This window comes from Elaeis guineensis, chromosome 10 (genome assembly GCF_000442705.2).
Source record: "Elaeis guineensis isolate ETL-2024a chromosome 10, EG11, whole genome shotgun sequence".
Classification (NCBI taxonomy): Eukaryota; Viridiplantae; Streptophyta; class Magnoliopsida; order Arecales; family Arecaceae; genus Elaeis; species Elaeis guineensis.
The window spans coordinates 21,793,280-21,808,744 of record NC_026002.2 but is presented as its reverse complement, the minus strand read 5'-3'; the positions used below and the strand labels follow the sequence as shown (position 1 = coordinate 21,808,744).

General features: G+C 44.9%; 1 protein-coding gene across 1 annotated transcript; it reads left to right on the top strand.

The window, feature by feature from the left end:
- Positions 1-3,886: 3,886 nt before the first annotated feature.
- Positions 3,887-11,348, top strand: LOC105059967 (cationic amino acid transporter 1-like). Its single transcript, XM_073244577.1, has 3 exons — positions 3,887-4,491; positions 6,056-6,925; positions 10,527-11,348. The coding sequence occupies exons 1-3, from the start codon at positions 4,068-4,070 to the stop codon at positions 10,985-10,987; spliced, it is 1,755 nt and encodes a 584-aa protein (XP_073100678.1). The 5' UTR covers positions 3,887-4,067; the 3' UTR covers positions 10,988-11,348.
- Positions 11,349-15,465: the final 4,117 nt, after the last annotated feature.

Sequence of the window (15,465 nt, the reverse complement as noted above, 5' to 3'; positions counted from 1 at the left end):
AATCCGAATTTGTAAATAGATCAAGCTCAGATTTATCTCGACTCTATCCGAACTTGCATCCAACTATATTTATCCAATCCCTAATTTTTCTTCAAATCATCGACATTCTAGTCTTAATCCATTCATTGCGATGAAGGCCTAAGACTGCTCTTCTCCACCATTATCTTCTTAATTGCCAGCCGTCTCCTCAACGTGCTTGGTAGCTTGCCTTCTACCTAGCCTTCCCCCTCCTCACATAGTCTCATCTTCTCAACCTCCTACTCTTCAATTCTTCGAGTTTTTCCAACCCTAATGCATGATTCATCCCGATGAAGACCTAGGATTGCTTCTCCCTATCATTATGTTCTTTCTAATTGCCACCTCCTCATGATGTTCTGACCTCTCCACCCACTCGTGTCATCTCGACATCTCCGCCTCCTCTTCAATCTTCATTAGTCACATCATCCCACCCTCCCCTCTTCCTCCTCACATCATCCCCACCTCCTAGGTCTCAGCCTCCTCCTTGCCTCCTCCCGATGTCCCCACCTTCTCATCGCCTAGTGGTGTTGTCGACCGTGGCAAGTAAGCAAAGCCTCTAACAATGAATTTCACATACACCAACGTGTTAAATACTTTAATAATTAATAATTAATATAGATAAAGGTCCTTATCTAGAAGTTTTTCCTAATCTTACTGGTCCATCACTTCTCTTGATGGCCACTTTGCCGAGACTACGAAGAAAATTTTGGATTGGATGACTTTCAATGATCTTTATTAGAATAAATATCGTATTTTCTGAATTTTCTTTTTGCTCTTGCCTTAGCTTTTCTATCTTTCTTAGGAGGCAATAGTGATGCATGATCTGGATGTGTTTAATGATACATCTATTGATTGCAGTTTTATTACTCTATAGCCTCCTCTCCGACTCTTTTTTTCCGCTCAATCTAAGTATTGCTTAGTATCAATTTTGGTCAAATGCTTTGGAGATGTTTTGATTATTTTAGTATTTTTTTTATTCTTCAATAAAAAATTATTTTAATATTTTTATTGAACTCAAACAAGGTATGTACCCTATTTACTTCTAATATCTTAAATAAATAGGACACTACTTAAATGATATCCATGAAAATAAGTCTAAATTTAGTAAACGTTTGTCCAACTATATATTAGTAGTCTACTTGCTTCCTGCTTGTTCTTACCTTCGAATGGTGAAAACTAATACAGCCGCTCTCTTAGACCGAAATGTTAGTTCTGACTAATCGGAGAGGTGGGTGAGTTTTTGCATATCCACTTGCATTAAAAAAAAAAATACTGATCATTTATTTTTTTGAAATTACCTACCTGGATGTATTCATACACATAATTATAATGTGAAGAAGATTAGACTAAAATCGAGGCTTATAAGTAAAAGATTAATAAAAACTAAGGTCAACACCCGACAAGTCAGAAGATACAATTTAGAAACAAAATCTGATCTAACAAAACCAAAGAACCAACTAATAGCAATATTTCTTATGGAAATATTGACTTGAAATATGAATACAGTGTAAAACTATTAGGAACTGAAGCTACCTGGTTATTTCTAGGAAATTCCAAGAGCTGTTTCATATTCTACTTTTTTATATTTTTTGCTGATTTTTTTTTTTTAAATATCATGCACACATAACTTCAAACATCAATGGCTAGTGGCAACGTCTCAGTTAGTATGGATATAGAAGATGGATATAATGATATGGTCATCCAAAGCATTAGAAGTTAAATTCTAAAGTGTGGGATTACATGAAAAGGATTACAAAAAATGATAAAGTAAAGGCCAAATGCAAGTATTGTAAGAGGTTATTTTTAACTAGTGCTAATAAAGGAACTTTTTATTGGTTACATCACATAAAAGGATGTCTTAAAAAGAGGAACGACCATGATATTAAGCAATGCATACTTAAAGCTTATACTTCTACTGATGGAAGCACATTAATAAAAGTTCATAAATTTGATCATGATGAGTCTTGTAAATCATTTATCATTTTTTTGATGGCTGAAAAATATATGTTTATCGTTGTGGCGGCTGAAAAATATCATTTTGATGCCTCTATATTACCTGACAGAGCTGTTGCAGTCTACGTAACGGGGGATCACAATTCTCATGCTGTTCGACCAAAGAGAGAAATTATTATCTTTTGCTTCTATGCCTATTGCTGAACTGCATGCAGCTTGGTTAGGGTTGCAAGCTGCTGTTCCATAGCTTCATGCCACCAATATTTTGCTTGAGGGTGGTTCGACTACGGTCATCTCCTAGATTACCAAGGACTTAGCTACACCCCCTGCCTTTCATCCACTCCTTAGAGATCTCTAGTACCGGAAAAATACTATTAATTCTTTTCATGTTTCTCATACATATCGGGAAGCTAATCAGGTGGCTGATCAATTGGCTAATAAGGCACTGTTGGATGATTTTGTGTGGTCCACTGTGGACGAGTTTAATGCTGTCTGTCTCCATTAATTACTTCATGCAGATGATTATGGCATCGGATTTCCTAGACATATGTAATCTTAATAAGCCTCTATCTTCAGCCTCTGTGATTTTCTGCAATTGCTTTCTTCTGCCATATGCTGTATGTTTCAGGAATGAAGGTCCATTTAGTGGAAGCAAGAGGAGGTTTATGACTCCAATGTGGATTGATCTCCCTTGGTAGAAGCTTATACATTATCTCAAATTCAGCTTCATCTTACATCAGACATTACACAGTGGTTTTGCTGTTATATGTTTCCCTCATTCAATTGCAGTGAAATTCAGCGTTCTATCCTTGTTCACTCAATATTATAGTGTTGCAACTCCGCTTAAGTACACTTCACTGTTGTTGTTTCTTTATTACATGTTCTCCTACGACCAAATGCCAGTGATCGAAGTTTAGTTTGCCACTCTCATCAAAGTCATTCTCAATAGACCCAATGTTTGTTGCTTAACGCTCAAATACTACAGTCTGTCACTTCTCATTTACACAGCTCCAAAGCTTTTCATTCAACTAATCCTCTTCAATATATCAACTGCTGCAGTTTTATGACAACTTTTATAATCTAAATTGTCCCATACTGTTCTTCAAGTAAATACTCATGTTACTCATTTGGGTAGTACAAGGAGTACTCACTTATTCATTTGCCAGTTATACTCAGCTCTACTGCAACTCTGGAAGGAAGTGTTTTATATCAAGAAGCTCTCACATCTGCCTGCTTCTTCAGACTTCATTTTGCTCCAGCTGCCTTTGTATTTAGTTTTTTTGTTCATATGCTTACAGGACACTCTACTGTTGTATACTTCTACTTTCTCTATGTTCTGTTTTCCGATGCTTGTGTCACCTCTTGGGCCAACCATTTACTTACGGAGTTATGGTCTATTCTTTTGGATTGTACAACATGTTTGTTCTTTTATGCTAATAATAATACATATTGACTTCTTACCCGAAAAAAAAAATATATAGCTAGGCCTAATATAGTTTTGTGGAACTAGCTCTTTATCGCAAATGGGGATTTTTTTTCCCCCTTTAATAAATATTGGGGATTCGGATTCATGCATTTGGATCATAGCATGATTACGTTCGGTGCATGTGGGGTTATAAAAACCCACCCAACGCTAGCAAAAGCCATTTGATAATAGTGGCATCCTATCATCTCATCATGCCCACTAAACAACGAAAGTAGTGGCCACTCCTTGGTGGTTATCTTTAATTACGGAATCCATGCGTTCTCATGCTAGCAGACCTTTTGTCATATGGCTCATCTTTATTCTCCCATACTTATGTAATATTTGTGATCGATCATTCAATTATAGCTGTCTTAGATAATATATTTGTCAGTGCAGTCATTCCTAAAGGCATGCAAATACTCAGAGAAACAGACACCTTCCTTTATATTGGAGATGTCGGCCCACCAGACCTGCTTATGAATACCCCTCCCCTCTCTCTCGCTTCCAAAGCCACTCCCCCTTCTGAGTGCCTCCTTCCACAGGCAAACTAGTATTTGTTTCGTTGCATGTAATTCCTCTTCGGAATAGGCTAAAATAAGATCAGAAACAAGTTAAGTTCTTCTTCATAGAAATGGAAAATGGAGGCGAGGGTGGCATAGGAGGGGTGGTGAAGAAGCCAAGAGGGTGCTACTCATGCAGCAAAAAGGACTTCCTCCCAGAGGAGTCCTTTCAGAGTTGGGCCAACTATGGCCGGGCTCTGCGAGAGACTGGAAAGCGGCTCGGGGACCGGATCACCGCGCGGTCACTGGACCGGACGGAGCTCAACGAGGTGAGGGCGAGGAGTGGACACGAGATGAGGAGGAACCTCTCCTGGTGGGACCTCATGTGGTTCGGCGTCAGTTGTGTCGTCGGCGCCGGCATCTTTGTCCTCACCGGCCAAGAGGCCCATGATGCCGCAGGGCCGGCTGTGGTGCTCTCTTACGTTGTCTCTGGTGTTGCTGCCATGCTGTCAGTTCTATGTTACACCGAGTTTGCTGTGGAAATCCCGGTAGCAGGTTTGCTTCTGAAAAACTTGGGCTTGTTTGGCCTCATTAATTGTAGTTTTTGTTTCTCTACGAATTAGTGTAGTGCCACTTGAAGATTTCTATATGTTGAACATAAGTGTTTCCGTTCCTTACTTTTCTTTTTACGCTATTTTAAAACCAATTATACTAATTTGTAACCAAAAGCCAGTTATTTTTTTCTTTTTCTTTTTTTTGTCTTTGATTATGGAAAACAGAAGCAGAAGACAACGTAATACTAAGCCGGCCCTTTAAAAAGGTTTAGGAAATCTTAGAGAAGAAAAGCTCTTGAAGCTGGCAATATTCTTTGAATTGATGTCTAAACGTGCATAAGAATTGGGCATCCCTTATTATTTCGGAAGATCAGACAAAAAACAAGGATCGGCCCTTGGTTTGCCTGTTATTGACAATTAGTGCTAATTCATGTTTCCATTATCTTTTGGTAACAATCGTTACTCGTGTTTGTTCTCTTCATGATTTTGTTTGTCTTGCTGCATGGTTACGATTCGTTTTGTATACAAGTAGAGAATTTAATGTTATCATCAAGAGAAGGGACCTGAGAATAAATATAATCGTTTGCTGAACCTGTCCTTGACACTAGTATTGAAGGTCAACCGAGGGACTGTGAGATAATTTCCTCTTTATCCTCTGTTCGGTAAATTTCCACTTGATCCTTTAACAATTGTTTGGTCAAAGGATAATCGAATAGGATAACTAGATAAGGTGATTAACTATGAAAAGATATGGAGGAATAAAGTAAGATACTTAACCTTTTTGGCAGAACAGAGTTTATTTTAATTATCTGGGTAAATGAGATTTAATTATACGGCAGCGGACCCTCTCTAGAGCCAAAGTTGGGTTGCAGAGGATCCACGTTTCTCCAGAGAATAGTCCTCTTGCCTCAGTTTCAAATGTAGGCGCATGACTAACTATTAATTTGGAGAGCATGAATTCTCTACGGTGTACTGCATCATACGTAGATATAAATTGTATACGTGTATACCACGTATGGATGCAAGTTGTACGATATATATTGCTCATGATCGTATATAGCTGTCCATCGTGCGATAGATTTTGTGTGATGTATTGCACCGTGCAGTACATCGCAAAAACCGCAAAGGATCCATGTCCTAATTTGGATAGATTAGATTAGAGAGGTTTGATTTCATGCACTCCAAACAAAAAGGCTTTAGTAACTCATTATTGTCAAAAAGCCGCTCAACTGCTTATCAAGCAAGGTCAATGATGCAACACAGCTAAGCGTGTTACCTGAGTTATCACAGTATTGCTCGACTCCAAATCATACAAAAATGCTTTGATAACTCAAGAATGTCACCCAAGAGACACTCAGCCGGTGTAGTGCATCCCTTGAATTGGTACATATATTGTGAGGTGTCATACAACTCACAAAGCTTCACAATTGGCCCAAATGTCATGGTTTCACACAACCACATCCAAGAAAAATATAGACATAGTGGAAATACTAATGACGTTTACTCGCTAATTACTATTTTTTTTGATAAGACGTCGCTAATTATTATTCTTTGGCCACATTCAGGTGGCTCCTTCGCCTACCTCCGGGTAGAACTCGGCGACTTCATCGCTTTCATTGCCGCCGGCAACATCCTCCTCGAGTACATCGTCAGCTGCGCCGCCGTCGCCCGCGCCTGGACCTCCTACTTCGCCACCCTCCTCAACCACCACCCGGACGACTTTCGCATCCACATCCCATCCCTCTCCCCGGACTACAACCGCCTCGATCCCATCGCCGTCGCCGTCACGGCCACCGTCGGCCTCGCCGCCATCCTCAGCACCAAGGCCGCCTCCCGCTTCAACTACGTCGCCTGCATCATCCATCTCACCATCGTCGTCTTCATCGTCATCGCCGGCCTCACCAAGGCGGACCCGAAGAACCTCTCCGACTTCGCCCCGTTCGGCGCCCGCGGCCTCTTCTCCGCCTCCGCCGTCCTCTTCTTCGCCTACGTGGGCTTCGACGCAGTGTCCACCATGGCCGAGGAGACCAAGAACCTGGCCCGCGACATTCCCCTCGGTCTCATCGGCGCCATGACCATCACCACCGTCTGCTACTGCCTCCTCGCCCTCACCCTCTGTCTCATGCAGCACTACTCCCGCATCGACGTCGACGCGGCCTTCTCGGTCGCATTCCAAGCCGTCGGCATGAATTGGGCCAAGTACGTCGTCGCCTTCGGCGCGCTGAAGAGCATGACCACCTCCCTCCTCGTCCTGGCCGTCGGGCAGGCCCGCTACCTCACCCACATTGCCCGCACCCACATGGCACCGCCGTGCCTCGCCCACGTCAACGCCTCCACCGGCACCCCCATCAACGCCACCGTCGTCATGCTCGCCGCCACCGCCGTCATCGCCCTCTTCACCAACCTCAGCATCCTCTCCAACCTCATCTCCATCTCTACTTGTTAGGATTTGACGCCTCAAGATTCAGCCCACATTGAGCCCACAGCGAGGTTCGCGGCGAAAAATGGAGTCCAACGAGACCAAGATCACCTGAATCGGAGCTCGGATGGAGAAGATACGAGCTTTCGAAGATAGCACGAAAACCGAGGCGGCGGAGGACCGCCGGCGACCGGCGGCGGGCGGCAGCGGCGCGGCCGCAGGCGGCGGCGCGCGGGACGCGCGTCCCAGGCCCGCTGGCCCGCGTGGGACGCGGGACCCAGGCCCGGGCGGGACGCAGGACCCAGGCCCGCGCGGGACGCGCGTCCCAGGCCCAGGCCCGCGCGGGACGCGCGACCCAGGCCCAGGCCCGTGCGGGACGCGCGACCCAGCAGCCTGCTGGCCCATCCCCGGTCCACCGTGAACCGGGTGGTCCACGGCGCGTCCTGTGGACCGCGTGGACGTTTCTCACTCGTTTCTCGCGGTCCACGGCCCTATTCCGTGGACCGGAGCGCGATCTAAGGGTCCAGAGAGCTTCCGGTGTTGATCGGACGGCTTGGGACGTGATTTGGCTTGATTAAGGATTCCTAATCATCCTCTAACCTATGTTTAAGGCTTTAAAAGGCCTGAGACACAGCAGAGAACGAGGGGTTTCCGGTTTCTCGCCGCCGTACGAACCGAGGAGAGAGAGAGAGGCGTGAGGCGCTGTGAGAGAAGGAGCAGGAGGCTCCTGGACAGCGGTCGCCAGGCTCTTCAGGGGTTCAGGGGGGTCTCCAAGAGAGAGAGAGCTTTTGTGAGGGGAACTTCATGTGAGAGAGAATTGGGTGTACAAGGGTTGAGGGTGAGGTCTCCTCTTGTAAAATTTTCTTTTCATAGTGAAGTTTGCATGCCCCGTGGAGGCGAGCCCTTTTGTGGCTGATCCACGTATTTTGATTGTTTTTTCTTCTGTTTTGTTTCTTCTTTCTTCCTGCTGCATCGCGTGGTACTGAAAGGGTCTTGGGAGGTGGTGTCCTGGCCAGACATCCACCCAACAAGTGGTATCAGAGCAAGGCGGTACAAGGACGCAGATTGCAGTGGTGGTGAGCAAGACTGAAGATGGAGAAAACAGGAACAATCAAGATGGAGATCAACAAGTTTGATGGTAAGAGCAATTTCTCCTTGTGGCAGGCAAGGGTGAAGGACGTGCTCATCCAACAGGGGTTGATCGAAGCTCTCTTGTGCGATGAGAAACCGACCACCATGGAGGTGCAGGATTGGAAACGGCTACAGATGCAGGCGGTGAGTACCATCCGTATGTACCTGACGGATGAGGTGGTGATCCATGTGCTGAGCGAGACTTCCCCGACGGTGCTGTGGTCGAAGCTCGAGGAGTTGTACATGGCGAAGTCTCTCACCAACACACTTTTCCTCTGGAGGCAGTTTTACCAACTGCGGATGACTGAGGGACAGAGCGTGCAGGAGCATTTGAGCCACTTCCAGAAGATCCTCACCGACCTTCTCAGCGTTGGCGAGAACGTTGAGGAGAAGACCAGGGCGCTGGTTTTGCTGGCGTCGCTTCCCCCTTCGTACGAGTCCTTGGTGACTGCTCTTCTAGTGGGGAAGAGCACTATCAAGATGGACGAGGTCATCGCGGCGATACTCCAGAACGAGGTTCTCAGGAGGGAGAACCCAGCTTTGAGCTCAGGTGTCGATAGCTCAGCTTTGGTGGCTTCTGGAGGTGCAGGAGGCGGTAGACGGAGCGATAGGAGATCGCATCGAGGGCGGTCTAAGTCCAGGAGGGACTTGAGCAAAATCAGGTGTTACCGGTGTGAGGAGTTGGGGCATCTAGCCAGAGATTGCCCTCAACTGAAAAATCGGACGGTGGCTGCTGTAGCGACGGCCGGCAGTGATTCAGATGGAGATGTCCTAGAGATATCTGACGAGGTATCTACTTCTTTCCAGCAGTGGATATTAGATTCTGCATGCCCCTATCATGTGTGTTGCAGAGAGGAGCAGTTTGACTTCCTGGAGAACAGTGAGAGCACTGTATATCTGCCGGATGGATCGAGCTGTGCGATCAGAGGCATTGGGACGGTCAGCTAGAGGACACATGACGGTGCAGTGAGGAGATTGGGGGAGGTCCGATACATACCCGATTTCAGGCGGAATCTTATCTCACTTAGTAGACTGGATTCGAGAGGCTACAGGACGGTAGCTGGTGGAGGAATCCTGAGGGTGCTACGCGGCGATAGGATTGTGCTGGAGGGGAAGAAGGGGAGCAGAGGACATTATTACCTGGCAGGGAGCCCAATGCGAGGTGGAGCATCGGGAGCCAGGTGGAGCCCAGAGCGAGGTGGAGCTCCAGGAGGCGGATCGGGCACGAGACAGGAGACTCGGGAGGACGAGAGGCGACGTCGCAAGGTAAGATTCCTATTGCCGCAGGATGATGCCCCGAGCAGGTCTCAGGTCAGGAGGAGCACAGCATACGACGGAGATGGGATCGAGCAGCCTGGCTCGACTCCCATGTTTGCCCATCCATGATCAGCAGGCGATTGCCCCAGGGCATGGGGGCGAGGAGATCCAGAAGCTCTCAGAGTTTGGAGGAGGCTGAATATCGAGTCGAGGTGGAGATTGTTAGGATTTGACGCCTCAAGATTCAGCCCACATTGAGCCCACAGCGAGGTTCGCGGCGAAAAATGGAGTCCAACGAGACCAAGATCACCTGAATCGGAGCTCGGATGGAGAAGATACGAGCTTTCGAAGATAGCACGAAAACCGAGGCGGCGGAGGACCGCCGGCGACCGGCGGCGGGCGGCAGCGGCGCGGCCGCAGGCGGCGGCGCGCGGGACGCGCGTCCCAGGCCCGCTGGCCCGCGTGGGACGCGGGACCCAGGCCCGGGCGGGACGCAGGACCCAGGCCCGCGCGGGACGCGCGTCCCAGGCCCAGGCCCGCGCGGGACGCGCGACCCAGGCCCAGGCCCGTGCGGGACGCGCGACCCAGCAGCCTGCTGGCCCATCCCCGGTCCACCGTGAACCGGGTGGTCCACGGCGCGTCCTGTGGACCGCGTGGACGTTTCTCACTCGTTTCTCGCGGTCCACGGCCCTATTCCGTGGACCGGAGCGCGATCTAAGGGTCCAGAGAGCTTCCGGTGTTGATCGGACGGCTTGGGACGTGATTTGGCTTGATTAAGGATTCCTAATCATCCTCTAACCTATGTTTAAGGCTTTAAAAGGCCTGAGACACAGCAGAGAACGAGGGGTTTCCGGTTTCTCGCCGCCGTACGAACCGAGGAGAGAGAGAGAGGCGTGAGGCGCTGTGAGAGAAGGAGCAGGAGGCTCCTGGACAGCGGTCGCCAGGCTCTTCAGGGGTTCAGGGGGGTCTCCAAGAGAGAGAGAGCTTTTGTGAGGGGAACTTCATGTGAGAGAGAATTGGGTGTACAAGGGTTGAGGGTGAGGTCTCCTCTTGTAAAATTTTCTTTTCATAGTGAAGTTTGCATGCCCCGTGGAGGCGAGCCCTTTTGTGGCTGATCCACGTATTTTGATTGTTTTTTCTTCTGTTTTGTTTCTTCTTTCTTCCTGCTGCATCGCGTGGTACTGAAAGGGTCTTGGGAGGTGGTGTCCTGGCCAGACATCCACCCAACACTACTCTCTTCATCTTCATGCTCGTCGCCGTCGCCCTCCTCGTCCGCCGCCACTACGTCAGCGGCGAGACCTCCACCGCGGACCGTAACAAGCTCATAGTTTGCATTGTTCTTATATTAGGCTCGTCGATCGGGATCGCCGCCTATTGGGCGGCTGGCGGTGAGGGGTGGGTGGGGTACGTGGTGTCGGTGCCGGTATGGCTTTCAACGACGGCGTACTTATGGCTGAGAGTGCCGCAGGCGAGAACGCCAAAGCTATGGGGGGTGCCGATGATGCCGTGGCTGCCGTCGGCATCCATCATCATCGATGTTTTCTTGCTTGGGTCGATCGACCGAGCATCATTTGTTAGATTTGGCGTATGGACGGTGGTGCTGCTTGTCTACTATTTCTTCATTGGGCTCCATGCGTCTTATGACACCGCCAAGGCCTCCACCTCTGGCGAATCTCCAGTCCAGGCCTAATTTTGGAAGATGGCGATGGTTTCTAGTGGGCGGCCACTGATCAGCATGACTGTTTGGGCTCTGGGTGGACTTTCACCCAAAGCCTAAAAAAAGCAGCAAAATATGAATAATAAAATTTAGACTCCATGTGCCACTTAAAAGTATTTTCTTAAGAATAATCATTTTTCATCAGACAAATGGATTTCATAAAACCTATTATCCCTGGAATTCAAAGTCCGTATATCTTTGACACTTGGAATGCACTCAAAAAAACATAGCACACCAGTACTTTCCCACAAAATTTTAACAAACCATAACTACTGTTGAAAAATAATGCATTTCTTTAATCCAAGTAGTCTGTTTTTAAAGTATTTGAAATATCTATGCAAGTGTCCAGTTCCCAGATTTTCTTAGTCAAAAGTCATTTAGTGATGTAAGTCTGCTCAGTTCCTCATAGAGAATGTTTCTTATGTCTAGATTTGCCTAGCTGATGGTAGTAAAAAATTACAGACTTTCTTCTCCAAAAAAAAAAAAAAAACTTCAGCCCCAATATACAGAGAGCTCTGCAGTAGCAACTCTTTGTATTCTCTAAATCAATTGTCATCTTCTTAGATCTCACCCAACAACAACAACTGCTGCTGTTGCTGCTACTAATAATAATAACAACAATAATATAGGATCCTATGTTTATGAGAAAAGGGTTGAGGGTGCAAAAAAAAAAAGACTCACCTTCATGTGAATCTACTGTTGGACCGTACAATGATCACTTCAAAATCTAGGTAGATGGATGAATGAAGGAGTTCAGAGTGCCTGAAGATCTACGTAGGGTATGATCCAACAATCAACGTCGAGAAAGAAATCAATCATTCTTTCGTGTGAAAGATACAACCCGAACCATTTAAAAAAGATATGAGGTAGTGTGGAAGAGAGAGTGCATGGGGAGTAGTGGCTTTTGTTAATTTGTAAGATAGAGGGAGAGCGTGCCGAAGAGAGATTGTGCATGGGGTTGTGGTGGCCTTAGTTGATATTTAAGATAGGAGAGAGTATTGGAGTAAATGTTGTAATAATTAGATAATGGAGAGAAGGAAAAAGTTTCCTGAATCTACTAGAGTGCAAAGTGTATAGGAGTGAAATGAAGTGTCTCTTGATTAACAGAACAAAACGGTCAAAGTTACAAACTGTCTCTCAATGGATAAGAAGAGTACAAACAAAGTGTTTTCTGGCTAAAGAAACCGATGAATGATTAAATTTCAAAAATATAACTACCCCCAATGGAAAAGAAGAGTAAGGAGTTATCTGGAAAATAAAATTCTAACAATTAGAGAGAAAGGTCTGACCAAAGCAGCTTGTCTTGAGTCTAAAAGGTTACACTCTGTTATGGAGATGTGGTTTACAGTTTTGTTGATATTAATTGCACAGATTTATATTGGATCCATATCTTCAAAAGCAGAAAAGATTAACAATATTTGATGGTGTCAAAAATCTAAAGTAGAAGCCTAATCCACTAGCTATAGCCCTGGCTCTAGCTATTATATTATAAGTTTTTTGAGTGTATATTATATCCTCTTAAATATGTGAATTACACGAATACTCTTGTAAGATTGCTATTTGCACATATATCTTTATAAAATATTTATTTTGCTTGTATATTTTTTTCTTTTTTTTTTAATATGTAACCATATATATCATCTAATGTTGTTAACAAATAAACGGTTTAAAATTGAAATGATTGAAATAGTCTCAATAAATAGACATGGAAAAAGAAAATTTATCAGGACATACATGCAAATAATGATTTTTGCCAGATGCTTATACAAATTTAGATATTTAGAAGGGTATACGAAAAAAATTCTTTTAAAAAAAGGTCAAAGTTTGGTTGAGACTTATCTAGTCTTCCATAACTCGATTAAATTGGTAAGTCAAAAGGAAAAAAAAAAAAAAAGTCTGTTCCAAAAGATAACGTTACGCAATTTCGTTTTCATCTGGAGTCTCAAACATAATTGTAAGATTAGTATCAGTTAGAAGATATCCTATCTACCGAAAAAAAAAAAAAAAAAGGTTCGAAGACATCCTGCCGTCTTTTCTCTTAATCGTAAGTGATCACATTTTGTCTAAGTATTCTAAGAAAACACATCAACAGTTACCACCTTGGTGAAGTACAGAGAGTTAGGCACCTAAATAGCTGCTAAAATGGACCAGAAGGGGTGCCTGAGTTGTTCAGCTTTCACGAAGCATATGCTACCCATGACTTTGCTTGCTTGTGATATTACTATATATCTCCCACAACAGATTCTTTATTTATTGAGCATATGCTGGGCATAAGCTTTTGAGTTCTGGGGCAATGCTATTCCCCAAGTTTCAGACGCATGCACAGGAATTTCCTTTAGGCCACCATAACCATCATCCACTGTGCACTTGGAGAGCCATACCTTCTGTCGGTACGGTGGAACAAAACATGGCATCACATCCCAAGAAAAGCAATGCCCGGATGCGATGCTGTTGCTTTAGGCTTAAAGCTGGCGGCAGATACGAATCATATGGTGGCTAGGCTTGAAATGCACGACATCAAATGGATGACCATGCCCACCGAATAATACATGCTATTACTTCTGCGCGGGAATCCACATGATGTATAAAATGGTGGATGAACCGTAGCAACGGGACTACTGATGTTTGATTCACTTGAATAAAATCAAAAAGAAACTAGCACTTCCCCGGCCCAGGAGATTTGCTATGAATGAGATCCATAAAATATGGCATTTTTACTGTAGAGTATGGTACCATCATGGATAGCCACCACGTCATTCATCTAAAAAATGATCGGCTCTTTTTGATCATCTTTGCGACGCACCGTGTGTCACAATGAAAAGCGTTTGGACAAGTTTTCGAGATATTTGAGAGCTATCCATGTCCGAGATGGATTGTGTATTAATGGCTGCTTGGCACTTTAAATGATCCAAGACTTGATTTGCTAAAGTAACATAGAACACGGGGCACATGGAAAGTTCCTCCGATCATATGGCGCCATGAAAAAAAAAGTTATATAATCCATAATAGTCAGGGTGATACATCATGTTGCCTAAAGTCTTCGATTTGTGACTAGACTCAGTCTCCTACTAAGATAGAGGCTGTCACCGACCGCTCTCATTGAAGTAGAGATACTCTTTCAAGGATACCTATAAAGAACTCCACTCGTAAAAGATTTTTTGATGGGGGACCCTTCAATGTTTAAGTTAGCCAAAGCTTTTAGTAAGTAACAGAGTGGAGAGTGAGAGAATGATGGAGTTTAAGCCCAATTTCATGGAAAAGTTACTTACCTAAAGATCCCCTTTAACTTTCTTTATATAAAGAGGAGTAGCTATACATTATCACTGAGCTCGATAATCGTTCTTAAAAATTTGTGCTCATTCAAGATAATAGGACGTGCATTATGCAAGTCAGGTGCAGGCAAGAGTTATGCTTATTATCCACGAGGATTATGTATGGCTGTTAAGCCCACGAGCACGTGATTAGGAAAACATCCCTCAGATTTGTAGATAAGCAATTGGCTTCAGTTGTTCACTGAGCAAATTAGTCATCATCACTTTCTGAGTACGGTTAGTTGAGTACGGTTGATTAAACCAGCACTTCGAGGTGACATTGTACTAACCTGGGCAGATTCAGTCCTCATCATTACAAGGAGGCTTTTAATAGCCTGCTTGGTATACAATCGAAGTGGGACTTTGGCCAGATCAAAGTCAGTTGATCCTTCTGGTTAGTTGACTCTATGGTTAATTGGTGTCCGATCTAGAGATCGGTTGTCATCCATCATAGCATTTCCGTTTAAGTTAAGGTATTTGGAGGCTTTGTAATGTTCATGCTCTTTTTTCGCTTGGACAGTTGGTGAATAATGATGAATTACCTCCTCATCTTGTGGCTCAGCTATTTGGATCAGAAAAATGGCCTATTCCCCCTACACTTGCCCCCAACTCCTAAGTTTGAGGTAGCTTACTATCCTCGAGCAATGGGAGTAGTCAGACAGAAGAGCCATTTTTCGATGTCAGACATCATCGAAGTGAAATATCTTCAAGTTGAGGCCGTGCTTCCATACTTCTATTGCAATATGAGAGATTTCAGACTTCGAATTTTACTGTGACTCCTTGGTTGAAGTGTTGTAAGCGTGCTGGAGTCAAAGTGATGCATCGAAATAATTTGATCCAATGATCTCTCAGATATCGTCGCGGCTTATAACTGCTTGACACATGGCACAATGCATGCTTTTGCAATTACTATGGATTACTATGCTGAGGCTGTGATTGACACATGTTGAAATCCTAGGTCGGCATGCCGAACCATCTTGCTTTGATTTGAACCATTGGTAGCAGCATAAATAGGGGTCCTCCATTTTTCCTTCTTCTATTTTCAGTCGAGTTGCCATTGGAGGAGATTGTTGCCACCAGAAGAAGCTCTTGATGTCTGTTTCCACTACCACCGGTGATTGAGTTTGAATCTTTACAAGG

What these genes read in the sequence shown, in the direction of transcription:
- LOC105059967 (XM_073244577.1), top strand. Translation starts at nt 4,068, where the DNA reads ATGGAAAATGGAGGCGAGGGTGGCATAGGAGGGGTGGTGAAGAAGCCA. An exon ending in TGTGGAAATCCCGGTAGCAG is followed by an intron (nt 4,492 to 6,055) that starts GTTTGCTTCTGA and finishes GGCCACATTCAG; the next exon opens with GTGGCTCCTTCGCCTACCTC. An exon ending in CTCCAACCTCATCTCCATCT is followed by an intron (nt 6,926 to 10,526) that starts CTACTTGTTAGG and finishes ATCCACCCAACA; the next exon opens with CTACTCTCTTCATCTTCATG.